The 13,254-nt window shown below is 39.8% G+C and overlaps 1 protein-coding gene across 9 annotated transcripts in view; it reads left to right on the forward strand.

Annotated features, from left to right (window-relative positions):
* The window catches only part of Dys (Dystrophin), a 462,180-nt gene that overhangs the window by 119,353 nt on the left and 329,573 nt on the right, over window positions 1-13,254 (forward strand). For all 9 annotated transcript variants that reach the window (XM_075894910.1, XM_075894913.1, XM_075894908.1 and 6 more), the window contains 8 exons: window positions 4,496-4,573; window positions 5,483-5,575; window positions 6,803-6,894; window positions 7,889-7,969; window positions 8,093-8,208; window positions 8,374-8,513; window positions 10,977-11,192; window positions 12,318-12,499. In XM_075894910.1, the coding sequence (XP_075751025.1) occupies window positions 4,496-4,573; window positions 5,483-5,575; window positions 6,803-6,894; window positions 7,889-7,969; window positions 8,093-8,208; window positions 8,374-8,513; window positions 10,977-11,192; window positions 12,318-12,499 (998 nt within the window). The remainder of the gene's footprint in view (window positions 1-4,495; window positions 4,574-5,482; window positions 5,576-6,802; window positions 6,895-7,888; window positions 7,970-8,092; window positions 8,209-8,373; window positions 8,514-10,976; window positions 11,193-12,317; window positions 12,500-13,254) is intronic.

The raw sequence follows: 13,254 nt of genomic DNA on the forward strand, positions 1-13,254 counted from the left end.
CACCTCATCTTTACTAATAGGGAACAACACAGGACCAAGCAAATGCCATCAAAATCTGACACCATGACACTCTGTGTGGGAACTTCAGAGTGGCCTTGCTACTTGCATTTACTTTTCGCGTATTTTCTCCCTTACGAAGTGTCGACTTGCAGTAAGGTGATTGTGGAATTTTAAAAGGTAGCCCACTAATAGGAGAAAACTCATTCTTTTTTTTTTTTTCAGAGCTCTTGGAAGTAGTAGGACACAGAATAAGGCAACCAATTCTGATGAATTCATCAAAGTGAATGAAGTCGTAGAGGAAACTTTACCGTTTTCCTCATTCATAGTTTCATGCCTTAAATAACAGAATGACACCTTCTTTCTTTTGCTTAATTGAAATTCACATTGACAGACTGTAAAGGGATTGAGAGACTGTTTTTAGTAACATTTTGTTTAAGGGGAAATGCGAATTGAAAAAAAAAAGTGGCATTAATCTGTAGCCTAGGGCAATAAAATTTTTGCTGTATATACATAAGCTTTTATGCTGATTTCAAACATGCACTTAATTCTATAGTAAGGTGGACAGTTTTCATTTGTTCCATGACAATGTATAAAGTATAGCACCCGTTAGACAAACATTTCATGCCACTAAACGTTCATGGTGCAAAGCCATTCCTAAGCTCATATTGCTTCATATTAACTGTAGATTATTAATAACTATCAAGACAGTGCATATAAGATTATTTAATAGACAAGACAAATTGTAGTGTGAGAATTATTAGAATTCTTACCCCATACTGATTGCTTACTTTAAGTTCGTGATAGCAGGCATTATCAAGTTTCACCCTTCACATGTTAAGAAATATATGGGCGAAATTTCATCTCTATCAACCTATCAGAAGTACTAAAAACATCATGTCCAAACTCAAGAAGTTGTCTGAAAATGAATCTTGAAAAAAAATGCATTTTAAAGGTGTAAGTTAGAGCTCATCTATGTGGAAAGAATGTGTTTATTAAGATGATTTCATCCATCATGAAAGCTTGGCAATCATGCTTATTTTGAACACGGTCCTTAGCGAACTTTTTATGGAAAATGCAGTGGCAAGCCGTCAGACAGTGAGCTCTCTTTTGTTTATAGTAGCTACATTGTGGTCCTTAAAAGTGATTTTAACCTACTTCAAGTTTAATTACAATCTTTAGTTTTTGTTGTTGTAGAAGTGGAGAAACTAAACTTGTGAAAACAAGTAAAAATGAAAAATATCTGATTAAAAAGAAACTTGCATTTTTTGCATATGGAATGTCTCCTTAAGATTGCATTCTCTTATCCATCACTTATGTGGGCTCTCGTTGATATGGTTGGGACGCTATGATGAGCATTGAATCGACGGAGGTCTTTGGCATCGTATCCAGCGCCGTCGTGGCAACAGACGCTCTGCTTCTAGTCGGCATGCGTGTCTTTTTTTCTCCGTTGTATACCTGGTAGCTTCATGCCTTTTTCGTAACTTTCTGTGGCATTCTCTCGGTTTGTCGGATCGCAGACACGGCCTTGAGAACTGGTGCGGAAAATTTAGTCGACGTTGCTTTCTGTGATGATGGCTTAGGCATTGACTTTGTCTTTGCTTCTTTAATTGCTGTTGTCTCTTATGACCTTTAAGCCACAAGTGTACTCGTGAGGAGGTTTCACTTGATCGTTGTTCTTGTTCAAGTAGCCGTTGTAGTTCCTGGGGTTCGTGGAGTTGCCTTTGTTGAAATTGCTCCTTTTGTTGTGAAAGTTGGTCAGATGGGCATCGCTCAGGAACATGAGTCTGCTTTTCTTTGCATGGTGATGTGATCAGCAGTACAGTATCGGTAGTCGATACAGTACTGCTGGGCTTGTGTTGCGATGAAACCATCGTGACAGACTGATGAAAAAGCTCCCAAGATGGTTGTGAGTCATCATTGATTGTAAATGCTTCTGTCAGTTGACAATGCGACGACGTTGGTGGATTCGAAGTTTCTGGTGTGCTTTGACTCATATTTGTATTATCACTTGACGATGAGAGCACAAGAGACATGCCTTCAGGTGGTTCTGATGGCATATGTTTTTCTTTTTGCAGCATGATTAGACTGAGAGTGTTTGTCGAACGACCCTGGTCCGGAACATCAGGGTGTGGGCTGGTATTGTGAGGGTTCACCAGCTCGTCACGTGTAAATGCCGTCACAGGTTCGAAACCGTCTCGGCCTTGTGTGTGACGCGAAGCATAAAGGCATTCGGGTGGTCCAGTAACATGTGAGGTGTTGTGGTGCAGTGAACACGTTGATAATGCCGATTTCATTGCTCTTGGGAAAGTTGGCTTTAGGTTTTGTCTTTTGGCGAAATAGTCTAGATTCCTTTCGGTATACGGAGGCTTTACCTTGTCTGTTGCGACGTGCAAGTTACCAGTCGGTGTTCGGATGCGTGACGTTTTTTCGGAAGAGTCATATGTTGGTACAATGGTGGTATATTTTCTCTGAGGTCTCGTTTGGAAAATAGGCTTACTGCAGGAAGACTTCGCATAACTGTGATGGGGGAGTTGAAAAGCCTTCCGCTGATGAAGTATGGACAGGTCTTCATAGTATTCTTTGAAACAGGTGATCATTTCTTCTTTGATCTTTTTCCAAGACTCATTGTTCTCGAAGATGTGGGTGAGGTAAAATTTGAATGCGTCACCTGAGATGTAGTCAGTAAAGTTGATGACCATCTCCCGTTCTGACCAAGATGCAGCGGTAGCGTGGAGCTCGAACAGGTCGAACCAGTCTTGTACGGGTTCATCGTCCGCTGCTCCGGTGTATTTGGGGATGGGAAGGTCAGGAGATGCTTCTGACATGATGATGGTCGATGCGTAATGCCAGGCGCTTGCACTGTAGTCTATGTATGCTCAGGATGTCATGCGGAGAACTGCGTAGATGATGAGCGACTGATGAAGGGGCAGGCAGGTCTCTATCCTGTCGACTCGTGTGACGCTATGATGACTGGGAGACGTGACGTGGCTCATACATCATGTTTATTTCATTCTCACTTCTTCCTTCTCGGCCTCTAGTTCTAACTCTTAATCATCGCTACCTTCTTACGTTACATGGTTGTCTACCTGCTGGTCCCAACTGTCCTGGTCAGTGTGGTAACTACTATCAACGTGTTCGTTTAGCTAAACTTATAATGCCCAGAACAGAGAAAGCAGGTTATTCTTTACATTTAGCTTTTATTGCGATAGCAATTATATGGACACTCAGCTGAATTTTGCCACCGGCGTCGGTGTCGACGTGGGTGTCACCGTCACTCACCATATAGGTATATAGATCTATAGATATAAAAACGCAAAAAAGAAAAATAATCCACAAAAAGACTCTGGTGCGGAATTGAACGTGGGACCTTTGAAAGGTTAGTGCGAGGTGTTAACCACTGAGCCATGGAGAAGCATGTTGTTCAACGTTCAAACGGCAAGCTATTTATATCTACCTCTTACTGCTGGTGACAGGCATCTCGGGGGGAGGCTATCATGTTTTCAGCATTACCAGCAAGATGGCTCAATGAGCGCATGTCGTCACATCGTCATGACGTGGCAGCACACGCTTTCATCTCCGATGCATACTTTGCCCCACGGAGAGGAAGGGGTGGAGGCTCGCTTAGGCGCCCTTATCTCGTGGTGAAGAGGATCATACATCTTGGCTGGCCTTGGGCTTTCACAGGAACGATTTTGTTGTAGTTACCCGGCGCTCAAAGGTCACTGCAATTGTTGCACAGTCTTAGTTTGCGAAAAGAGCACGCTTTTCAGACACAGCAAAGTAACAACTGAGACGCTTATTCCCGTTCATTTGTACTTGTGAGTACGTTTCGTGCTTCATTTGTGCGTGAGAAATGCGGGGAATGTTTTGATATGGTTGCCATTCTGCGTGTGACCATCTGATTTGTTGCTATCACGTTCATTGTTTTGCTTTTTCAGCAAAGCTGTAACTTTTTTCATTCAGTTATATATATGCTCACGATAGATTCATGCTTGTTTTCCACACAATCAAATCACAGTGAAGAGAACATCTTGTTGCATTTCCCATGCAATGAGTTTTGTTGTGCTAGGAACAATAATGAAAGTCAAAGGACTATAAAAAAGTAGTTTATAGGTAACGTATATCAATGCAGAACCCAATACAGTTGCATAAATTGAATTAGGCCTGCTTGAAAAAGGTTGCATAAGAAGTAGGAAGGGAATATTTTATGAAAAAATGGGATGGGATTTCTTAATGCTGATCAGGTTGTCATTTTTATAACACATTGCTTTCACATTGCAAATGCAGTATACCTAATAAAACAAGAAGCTTTAGCTATTGCTTATCCACTAGAAGAAAGAGGCCACCAGAAATCATGTCCTAATTTGGATTGCACGTGCTTAAGAAAGTGCACTCATGCTATATTACATGTATTTGTTGTTTCTTGCATGCCATGATTTTCCAGGAGTGTTTTTTTTTTCGTGTTTTCAATTGAATTGTTCCTGTGTTTTGACAGAAACGAGAAAGAGGGAACTTGAGAGTTCATCATATCAACAATGTTAGCAGAGCACTCCAAGCGCTGGAAGCTAACAATGTGAGTTTGCATCTTTCTTATTTCATGATCTGCAGCATGGGTGTTTCATGTAGATCAACCTTTACAATTATGGGCTGGAGGAACATAGCTTGAACTGGTATGGTGCATTACGGGGAAGAAGAAACGGCCGAGCAGACCGACACAAGAGGTCAGACACAAGGCTGACCGACACAAGGCTCTGTCCTCTTGTGTCGGTCTGCTCGGCCGTTTCTTCTTCCCCGTAATGCGCTATACCAGTTCAAGTACGACGAACCAACTCGCCCAATCTTCAACACTCGTAGAAACATAGCTGTGGTAGTTTCCTTGCAGAGAAAGCTACATGGAGGCTATCATTTGAACAGTCAAATGTTGCTCATAAAAAGTCACTAGAAGAGAACTGAGTAGTTACTACCATTAGGCAGTGCTGCTTTACATTGAAATCTGTCTTGTCCTGTTTTATTTGTTTTGTTTTGTTTTATTAGTTGATTTTTTATGTTGCTATTGTATTGTGTGTGAGCTTTACATTTCTCTTACTCTTGCAAGTTATCTTTCATGGTCTACTATACAGCAGTTTTTTTTTGCACATGGTGCATGCCTTTAACCATTACTGATAAGAATGTGCAGGCTTACATCTGTTATGTGCACTCAGGGGAAAAGAAGCTATTGTTGAATGCATGTATCACTTATGACTGACAGAACAAACAGTTGTTTTTGAATTTATATATATATATATATATATATATATATATATATATATATATATATATATATATATATATATATATATATATATATATATATATATATATATATATATATATATATATATATATATATATATATATATATGTATATATATCGCAATGACATGTTGAAGTTGTATGTGTTGTTTTTGTAGCATTCTTCTTGAAGTTGTTATTCTTCACGCAGGTAAAGCTTGTCAATATCAGCACAAACGACATAGTCGATGGCAATCCAAAGCTCACCTTAGGCCTTATTTGGAGCATCATCCTTCACTGGCAGGTATGTGAAAAGTCCTGTGAGGCTTGTGACATCTGTTGTACTATTGCATTGTGGCACACTTATGCCAATAATTTGACTTGGTCTTGTGGAAAGTAGTAAAAAGCTTTGCGAACAGTTTTAATGTCGAAACGCATGCTTAGGATTGCTAAGTGATTACTTGGGAGCTGTCAATCCAACAGTTGTTTACTATGTGCTGTATGTCATGCTTAGCAGGTGGTACTGACATAGCTCACATGTGCTCTTCACATGGCAGTTATGATCTGCATTGCTTTCTGATAAGAAACTGTTTGATATAATACAGCTGACAATACAGCTGATTATTACAGTTTGATATAATACAACCTCAACCTAAGCAGAAACCATCAGGCTTACAAAGAGGGTTCAGCTTATATTGAGGACAATGCAGCAAACGATGGAAAGGAAGATCATAGGTGTAACCTATGATCTTCCTAGGTTACACCTAGGAAGATCATAGTGTAAGAAGAAAGCAGAGTGGGTCAGGGAACAAATAGGGGTTAAGGATATCATAGTTGAAATTGAGAAAAAGAAATAAACATGGGCCGGGCACGTGGTGCGTATGCAGGACAACCGCTGGTGATTAAGGCTAGCTGACTGGATTCCCAGAGAAGGCAAACGCACGAAGGGGAGACCGAAAGTTAGGTGGGCCGATGAGATTAAAAAGATTGCAGGTATAACGTGGCAGCAGAAAGCAGACGTTATTGGTTGATCGGTGGAACATGGAAGAGGCCTCTGCCTTGCAGTGGGCGTACTCAGGCCGATGATGATGACGATACAGCTGCAACTTCCATGCGGAAGGTTACACCAGATTAAATATTGTTTGTGCACTGCTGTGCTTTATTTGCTATTAAACATATAAAATTTTGAATTGCAAGTAGCGTGCTCTGGTTATTGATAGCATAAATGTTGCATTACTTGCTTAATGTTAAATGGGTTCAGATGTGTGACACTTTACATGAAATATAAGTATGGTATATATGGTATATATATATTTTCTATATGGCACCATATTTACGATAGTTGCAATTGTGTACTGTGCAATACATCTCTAGCATTGCCTGCTGTGTATGAGATAGAGTGTAGCTGTCTCATGAAGCAAAATGATTAACTTGTAATACCTGAGCACAATTTTCTTTGCATACCATGCATGACATTGCCAGGTTTTGATCACAGTTATCATTTTATCTTTTATGACATTGTTTGCACCAGGTACACGGCGTGTTGAAAAGGGCTTCCAGTGATGTTCACCAGACGAACTTGGAGAAGACTCTTCTCGCATGGTGCAGAGATGTCACCAAAGGGTCTGTTTGATTATGCAGCTATCGTGTTGTGCATTCTAGTGTTCAGTTTGTTTGGGCCCATATCCTCATTTTCGCAGACACATTGGCAGGTTGCAGTTCATGTTTCATACAGAACTCATATCTACAGTTGGAAGAACTACCTTTTGGCAGTGCAATGACTGGTTATAGCAGCAAAAGCAGATAAATCAGTTGTTTTCTCAAGAAAAATTCGACTAACTTGGTCATTAATGGCAATGGCAAACCACTCAATAGATGGGCTTGATGATTGAGAAACAAATTCACTGCACTGTCTCACATTCCAATGTATCATAATTCAAAGACATATGCAAACCGTGTAGGAGCTGCGGCTAATAAAAAGCAAAATTCTAAAACCGACTTTTGTCTTTGCTTGATAGTTGCTAGAAAAGTCTGCTAGGTCAATACACATCTAGTGCGCTTATGAATGTGAAGTTACTACTCACGAAAACAGTATGAAATCAATATGAAATTTTCAACAGAAAAATAAGGGGGAAAAAGGAGCGTTCTAGCTTTGTCATTTTTTTTGGTCATGATTTGACCAGATTAACTACTCCTGCTCACTAAACCAGGTAAATTATGAGAATGTAATTATAGATCAAATTTAGATTTCTATCCCCAAATGATGTCTACCTTGAATATAGACTGCTGAAAGTAGTTACATCTGTTGTTTGCAGTGAGAGAACTTTGTGCTTTGTTTACATAAATGAACTGCGTTAAGGATCATGTTTATTACAATAGAGCAAAATGGCTCTGGAACCTACCCGGTTTTTCTGCTATAGTTTTGCTGACATGGTAGTTTGTTGTACCATATTAGCTGCACTAAAGAGATACATTTTCTGAGAATCACAATATGTATTGTTACTAGGTCCCCAGCACTTTATGAGATATGGTGCACCAAGCAATTTGTGTTGTGGTTGCAGCTGTGTTATTTTTCAGAACGCACTCTATAGCTCATGTTGCCTGTGTGTCCTTATAGGTACATTGGAGTGGACATCAGGAATTTTACAACAAGCTGGATTGACGGCCTTGCATTCAATGCTATTATACATAAATTCAGGTCAGTTTTAACACCTGAGTGCATATCATTTATATCCATAGTCCTTTGAATTTTCTTTTCCGTGGAAGAGAGCATGCAACATAAATCGTATGTACTGATTCTTTTTTTCTTTTTTTTATCTAGGCCTGACTTATTTGAGTACAAAAGCCTGCTGAACAAAGACCCCAACTCCCGTCTTGAACACGCATTTCAGTTTGCAGAGAAACAGTTAGGAATTGAGCGGCTTTTAGATCCTGAAGGTAATGGTACTCTTGTAATGTGTAAATGCTTCCTCTGCAGTGTTTGGAATGAAATACATATGAGTGTCACTTAGTGCGGGGGTCACTCAAAACACATCACATCAGTAGCACTGTCCGCTTATGAAACTCCTCATCCGAGCTCACTTCTTTTTTTTTTTTTTGTAGATGTGAACACTCTTCATCCCGACAAAAAGTCTGTCATGATGTATGTCATGTGCTTTTTTCAAGTCCTTCACCAGCAAAACATCCCTTTGCGAAGGGGCAGCTCATCAGAGTACTCTGACAGTGAAACTACATTTCGGCAGGTGAGCCCATTTCCCTGCACTCTTTTGGTGTTTAGAGCCTGTGCAAATAACCAGTAATTGGCTCTGGATAGACAGTTGTTATTAGAAAAATGGATTTTTGCCAGTGTGTATATACTGCAGGTATGCTACTTAAAGTAATAGGGATGGGGAATCGGATTAGAAGATTCCACATGGAAGAAAAGAAAATAAAAATAATAAAAAAGAATTAAATGAATAGGAAATGTGCAAGGGCTCTGGACACATTTGGATAATGCGTGGCAGATGCTTCACTTCTGAATGAGTTGCTTGAAAGTTGTGTTTTTACAAGAAGCTGCACTGTTTCTATTGCTTTGATGCATCTATCTGATTCATCACCAGGGCATGCGTTAAAATTCGGCCAACGGAGTAGCTGTTTATTCACTTATTACGTCTTTAGTACACTTACACATTCATGCATGCTCGTTGGTGTATATTTTTTAAATTTGTATATTTTTAGGCACTGTAAGATCAGTGCAATTATGAATTTACAATATTTGCAACAATTGGAGATTTCATTGCAGACAGTCGTAGAGTAATAGTGTATCAATGAAAGCATAAATTCATAATTGAAAAATTTCTAGGAGGCTAGTCACGAGCACTGTTTAGACATTGACATGGCGCATGTAAAAGTAGATCAGGGCATTAATAAGGCATGGGTTTGTCTCATGAAGACTTCACACCACATGTATTGGTATTCACTCACTGTTTGGCTTTCTCACCGGCTCCTTCGAGTGTCCAAATGCTTGAGGGCTTTGACTGAGGGTCGCACTCTTTCTGCTGATAAGAAGAGCACACGAGATAGGGATGTCGTTGTGTCGTCTTGGCGTGTCTAGCATACTTTTTCTTTTACGAGCGGTCCGACTCTGAGCCAAACTGTGTGGTCACACCTTATACCATGTGTGCCGAGAAAGAAACCTGACAGAGTAGTTATGCTAGAGCATGTGTGCTTGTGTTTTTTGTGACGTATAGTGACTTCGTGTGATCTGCTGCTGATATTACATTAAGGATGGCAGATGCAAAGGTACGCTGTCCGGCATTAGGCACCACAGCCTTGTTGCTTTCAGTGGAAGCTCACCTTACTAGAAGCTCCAATTCCTCTGGTCGGGGTAATTCAAATTTGTCATTGGTGATTGTGCTATTTGTTCAGTGAAAGCTTATGTCCTTGATTTGCACAGGAAGTGGTAAGATACACTAAGAGAGCTTCAGATTTGTATGTGCAATTTTATGTGTGCGCTTGCCAAATTTGCTTGCTGCTCTTTCTTTTTATACCTAAAAGAAATTTTCAAAATCTGAAGAAAAACATATCACAATTGGCAGTGTTCTTGTGGATATATATTAATGTGAAGTTGTTTGTGGTTGCTGTCTATACATGAGTGTTATATGACTAATATATGTTAGCCTTTTAAGAAAATATATTTCTTTGATGTGCTTGTTCGCTGTGGGTTCGAGTGGACAAAGTATAGGCAGAAATATTGCATATTGTCATTATATCTTTAAATAGCCTCTTTTAGCATACATACTACTCATTATTCTTATTTTCCTTGATTGGTGGAATCTTTATGAGTGCTGCTCACTGCATCTGAAATATGCTAGCATAGAAGTTTCATTAGTTTTCAGGAGTGTGTGTAAGAATAAACATCCTCAGTGTAGAATTTTCTATTGTTGGGCACACACAGTTCACACAAGTACTATAAAATGTCAAGAACACTTTCTGAACTCACAAATACAAAGAAAAAGAAAGAAGAACTTACAGGAAAAAAAAAAGATACATTTTATTAAGGATAATCAAAAAAAATTTCTTTAGTAGGTGGCTGACATGCTTAACAATGGATCACACTAAAATGGATCACACTCATATCGCTGCAGCCTTGTTCTTCAATTCTGCCTGCACTTGAATGTTGGTTAAAGTTATTGGCCCTTTGCTGATTGATTTGAGTGTGAAGAAGAAATATTCACGTGCTTACCTTGTTTATTATATTTCTCCAACTGCTCCATGGGCTAACAACTGCTTGCAGTTAAAGTGCTATGTTTTTAACACACAACTTTGGCACTGTCTATTTCTTCACTGTCACATTGATGGGACAATACCAGCTATGCTGCAGTTTTCCTTAATGATTTTCATGGGTACTTTTTTCATACACTCATGAAGGCCAGGGTGATGCAACCAATCACTTCCATCTTTGCTTGATCATCTACCTATTCCACTGATGGCATCCTGTGGCTGTATACGACATGGTATCCTAGGATTTGACTTTGGCAATACATGATTGCTCACTGCTTGGGTGACACCATTATCAGGCCCTGCAATGCCAGTCGTGCGTTTACAAGCTTTTCAGAAACTTTATCATTAGATAATGTGGTCTTCATTGCAGCAGTGGCATAGTGAGGGCTATTATGAGGCCTTGCGTGTAGTATTATGCTTGGTCGGTCTCTATTGTTGCCCAGGATGTCGGGAAGGGTGCCGCTCCCCTGCATGCATTGAAAGGCAGAGCAGTGGGTGGCTCCAGTTCGACAGGCGGCGCCACCACCAATGTAATCAGCTACCAGAGCAGCCTGGAAGAAGTGCTCACCTGGTTGCTGGAAGCCGAGGATCGGCTTCTCAATTTGCCCCCCATAGGCAATACTGTGGCACAAGTGAAGGACCTTTTTCACACGCATGAGGTAACCTGACAATTTGAATCGTGCTACTTTCTGCAACCTTAGATAAATTCCAAGACAATGTTTTATTTTTTAGTTTGCAATAAAAAAACCTGACTATATTGAACACAGCTAAATCAAATTTCCCTTTATATCAGACGATTTTAGAAGTTTTGTATCGAATTGTACAATATATCGAACTAATCCATACTCTGTTAGTGAGTTCAATATATGCGGGTTCGTCTATACTAAATAAGAACAAATGCTGTTTTTATGTTATCTGGTATGTGATCTTATTTCACATAACCTTGGTTATATTTCCATGCTAACTGATTACGTGACATGGGTTGCGCTTAGCGGCACGTTGTTCGTGTTGTTGTCATACTATCAAAGAGTGAACATTAGTTCTGCATGAGGTTTGGGAAAAATTCGATTGAAACATAGAACACGATTAAGCAATAACGTGCAGGCGAGGCACTTTCAAGAAATGAAGTGTCCTGGAAGTTTTCTGACAAGAGTTGTGCCACATCATAGGCATGTGTATTGGTGTCACCAAGGGGCCGGGGTCTTGCTGTTGGGAGAAGGGGTTGCGAATGTAGTCTTGCAACATTCATGATTTTGCAAGCGGCCCATGGACACCTGGGCATAGGATATCAAATTACAGTTAAGAACCCTTAGAATGTTGACTTTATGTGCAAGTGCATTGCATACCAGCTTGGAAAGCACACTTATGGTGTTTGTGGAAGGTAGTTATAGTTTTTTTTAATACTCTGAGAGGTGGCACATGTTGATGTGTTGACAGTGCATCAGCATGATGTGCTCATGCCATCTTTGGGAGGATTATTTCACATGAAAGTAAAGCTTGTCTTCTGTGAAACTTTTCAATATTAGCTTCCAAGTTTTGTCTTAATAATGTGCTGCCAAATGCTTCAACAAGCATCACTCAAATGTTGTTACAAATCAAAATTGTATTCTTTCAATGTTTTTTCTTGTAACTGCAAGTTAATGAGCAAGCATGTATTTAAGATGCCACTTGTTTGTACTTTGTTCGCAGTGGTATTGGGTTTGTATTCTTTGCCAAAGTTTTACATAGCACAGAATTGCAACCAATCTTTTTGCATGCATACTGATTTATTCCTTGTGCTGCAGGACTTTATGCTAGAGCTGACACGAAACCAGGGCCGTGTTGGCGAGGTACTTCAGGAGGGGCAGCGGGTCATTCGTGAAGCAGGCATATCAGCACAGGAGAAGGAGGAAATCAAAGTACAAATGGCATTGCTCAATACCCGCTGGGAGAGCCTCAGGCACAGCGCCATGGACATGCAAACAAAGTGAGTTGTCAGCCGATCTACTTGGCTAGTTTCTGGTGAATACTTTCATCTCTTAGTAGACATAAATAGGGTTGTGATGATGGCAGTTATGATGCTGATGACAAAAATGATCTCGAGATGCAATTGGAACTGGTTTGTGTCTAAATAGTGTAAACACATCACTATGTTTGCTTTTTATACAGTAGACTCTCATTAGATAGAACCTGAAGGGACCACAAAAATATTTTCTATTCAACAAGAGTTCCGTCTGCTGCTTGGAATGTATTAACAGAGCAAAAGTAGAGACAACTACTGAAGAAGAGATGACAGGGCGCCAACAGGGGTTTCTTCAGTCTTTGTCTCTATTTTTGCGCTGTTTTTACACCATGAGCATGAACCACCAACTGGCCCAACTTTCGCTTCTTGTCCGTTTACTGAGAGATGAATAAGGCTGCAAAAGTACAAGTAGGAAACCAATTATGTTTGAGGCAGTTGTTTCGTTCAAGTAGCGTTTCCGTTTAATAGATTTCCATTTATTGAAAGTCTACTGTATACTCTAGGCTGGGCCTACCCAGTAGCTGTATTTATAATTTTGGAAGAGAGTTTACTACTTTAGAATTAAGGTTCTGGAGTAGGCCTTTTTTAATAACCACACTCCCTCTGTCAATGAGTCAACTGAAAGTTCCCCATCTCAGTCTGTCGTGTTATTTTACTTTACAATAGGAAAAACTAAATGACCAAATCAACCCATTAGTTATAAGAGGAAATAAAATTTT

Source organism: Rhipicephalus microplus, chromosome 5 (genome assembly GCF_043290135.1).
Source record: "Rhipicephalus microplus isolate Deutch F79 chromosome 5, USDA_Rmic, whole genome shotgun sequence".
NCBI classification, from domain to species: domain Eukaryota; kingdom Metazoa; phylum Arthropoda; class Arachnida; order Ixodida; family Ixodidae; genus Rhipicephalus; species Rhipicephalus microplus.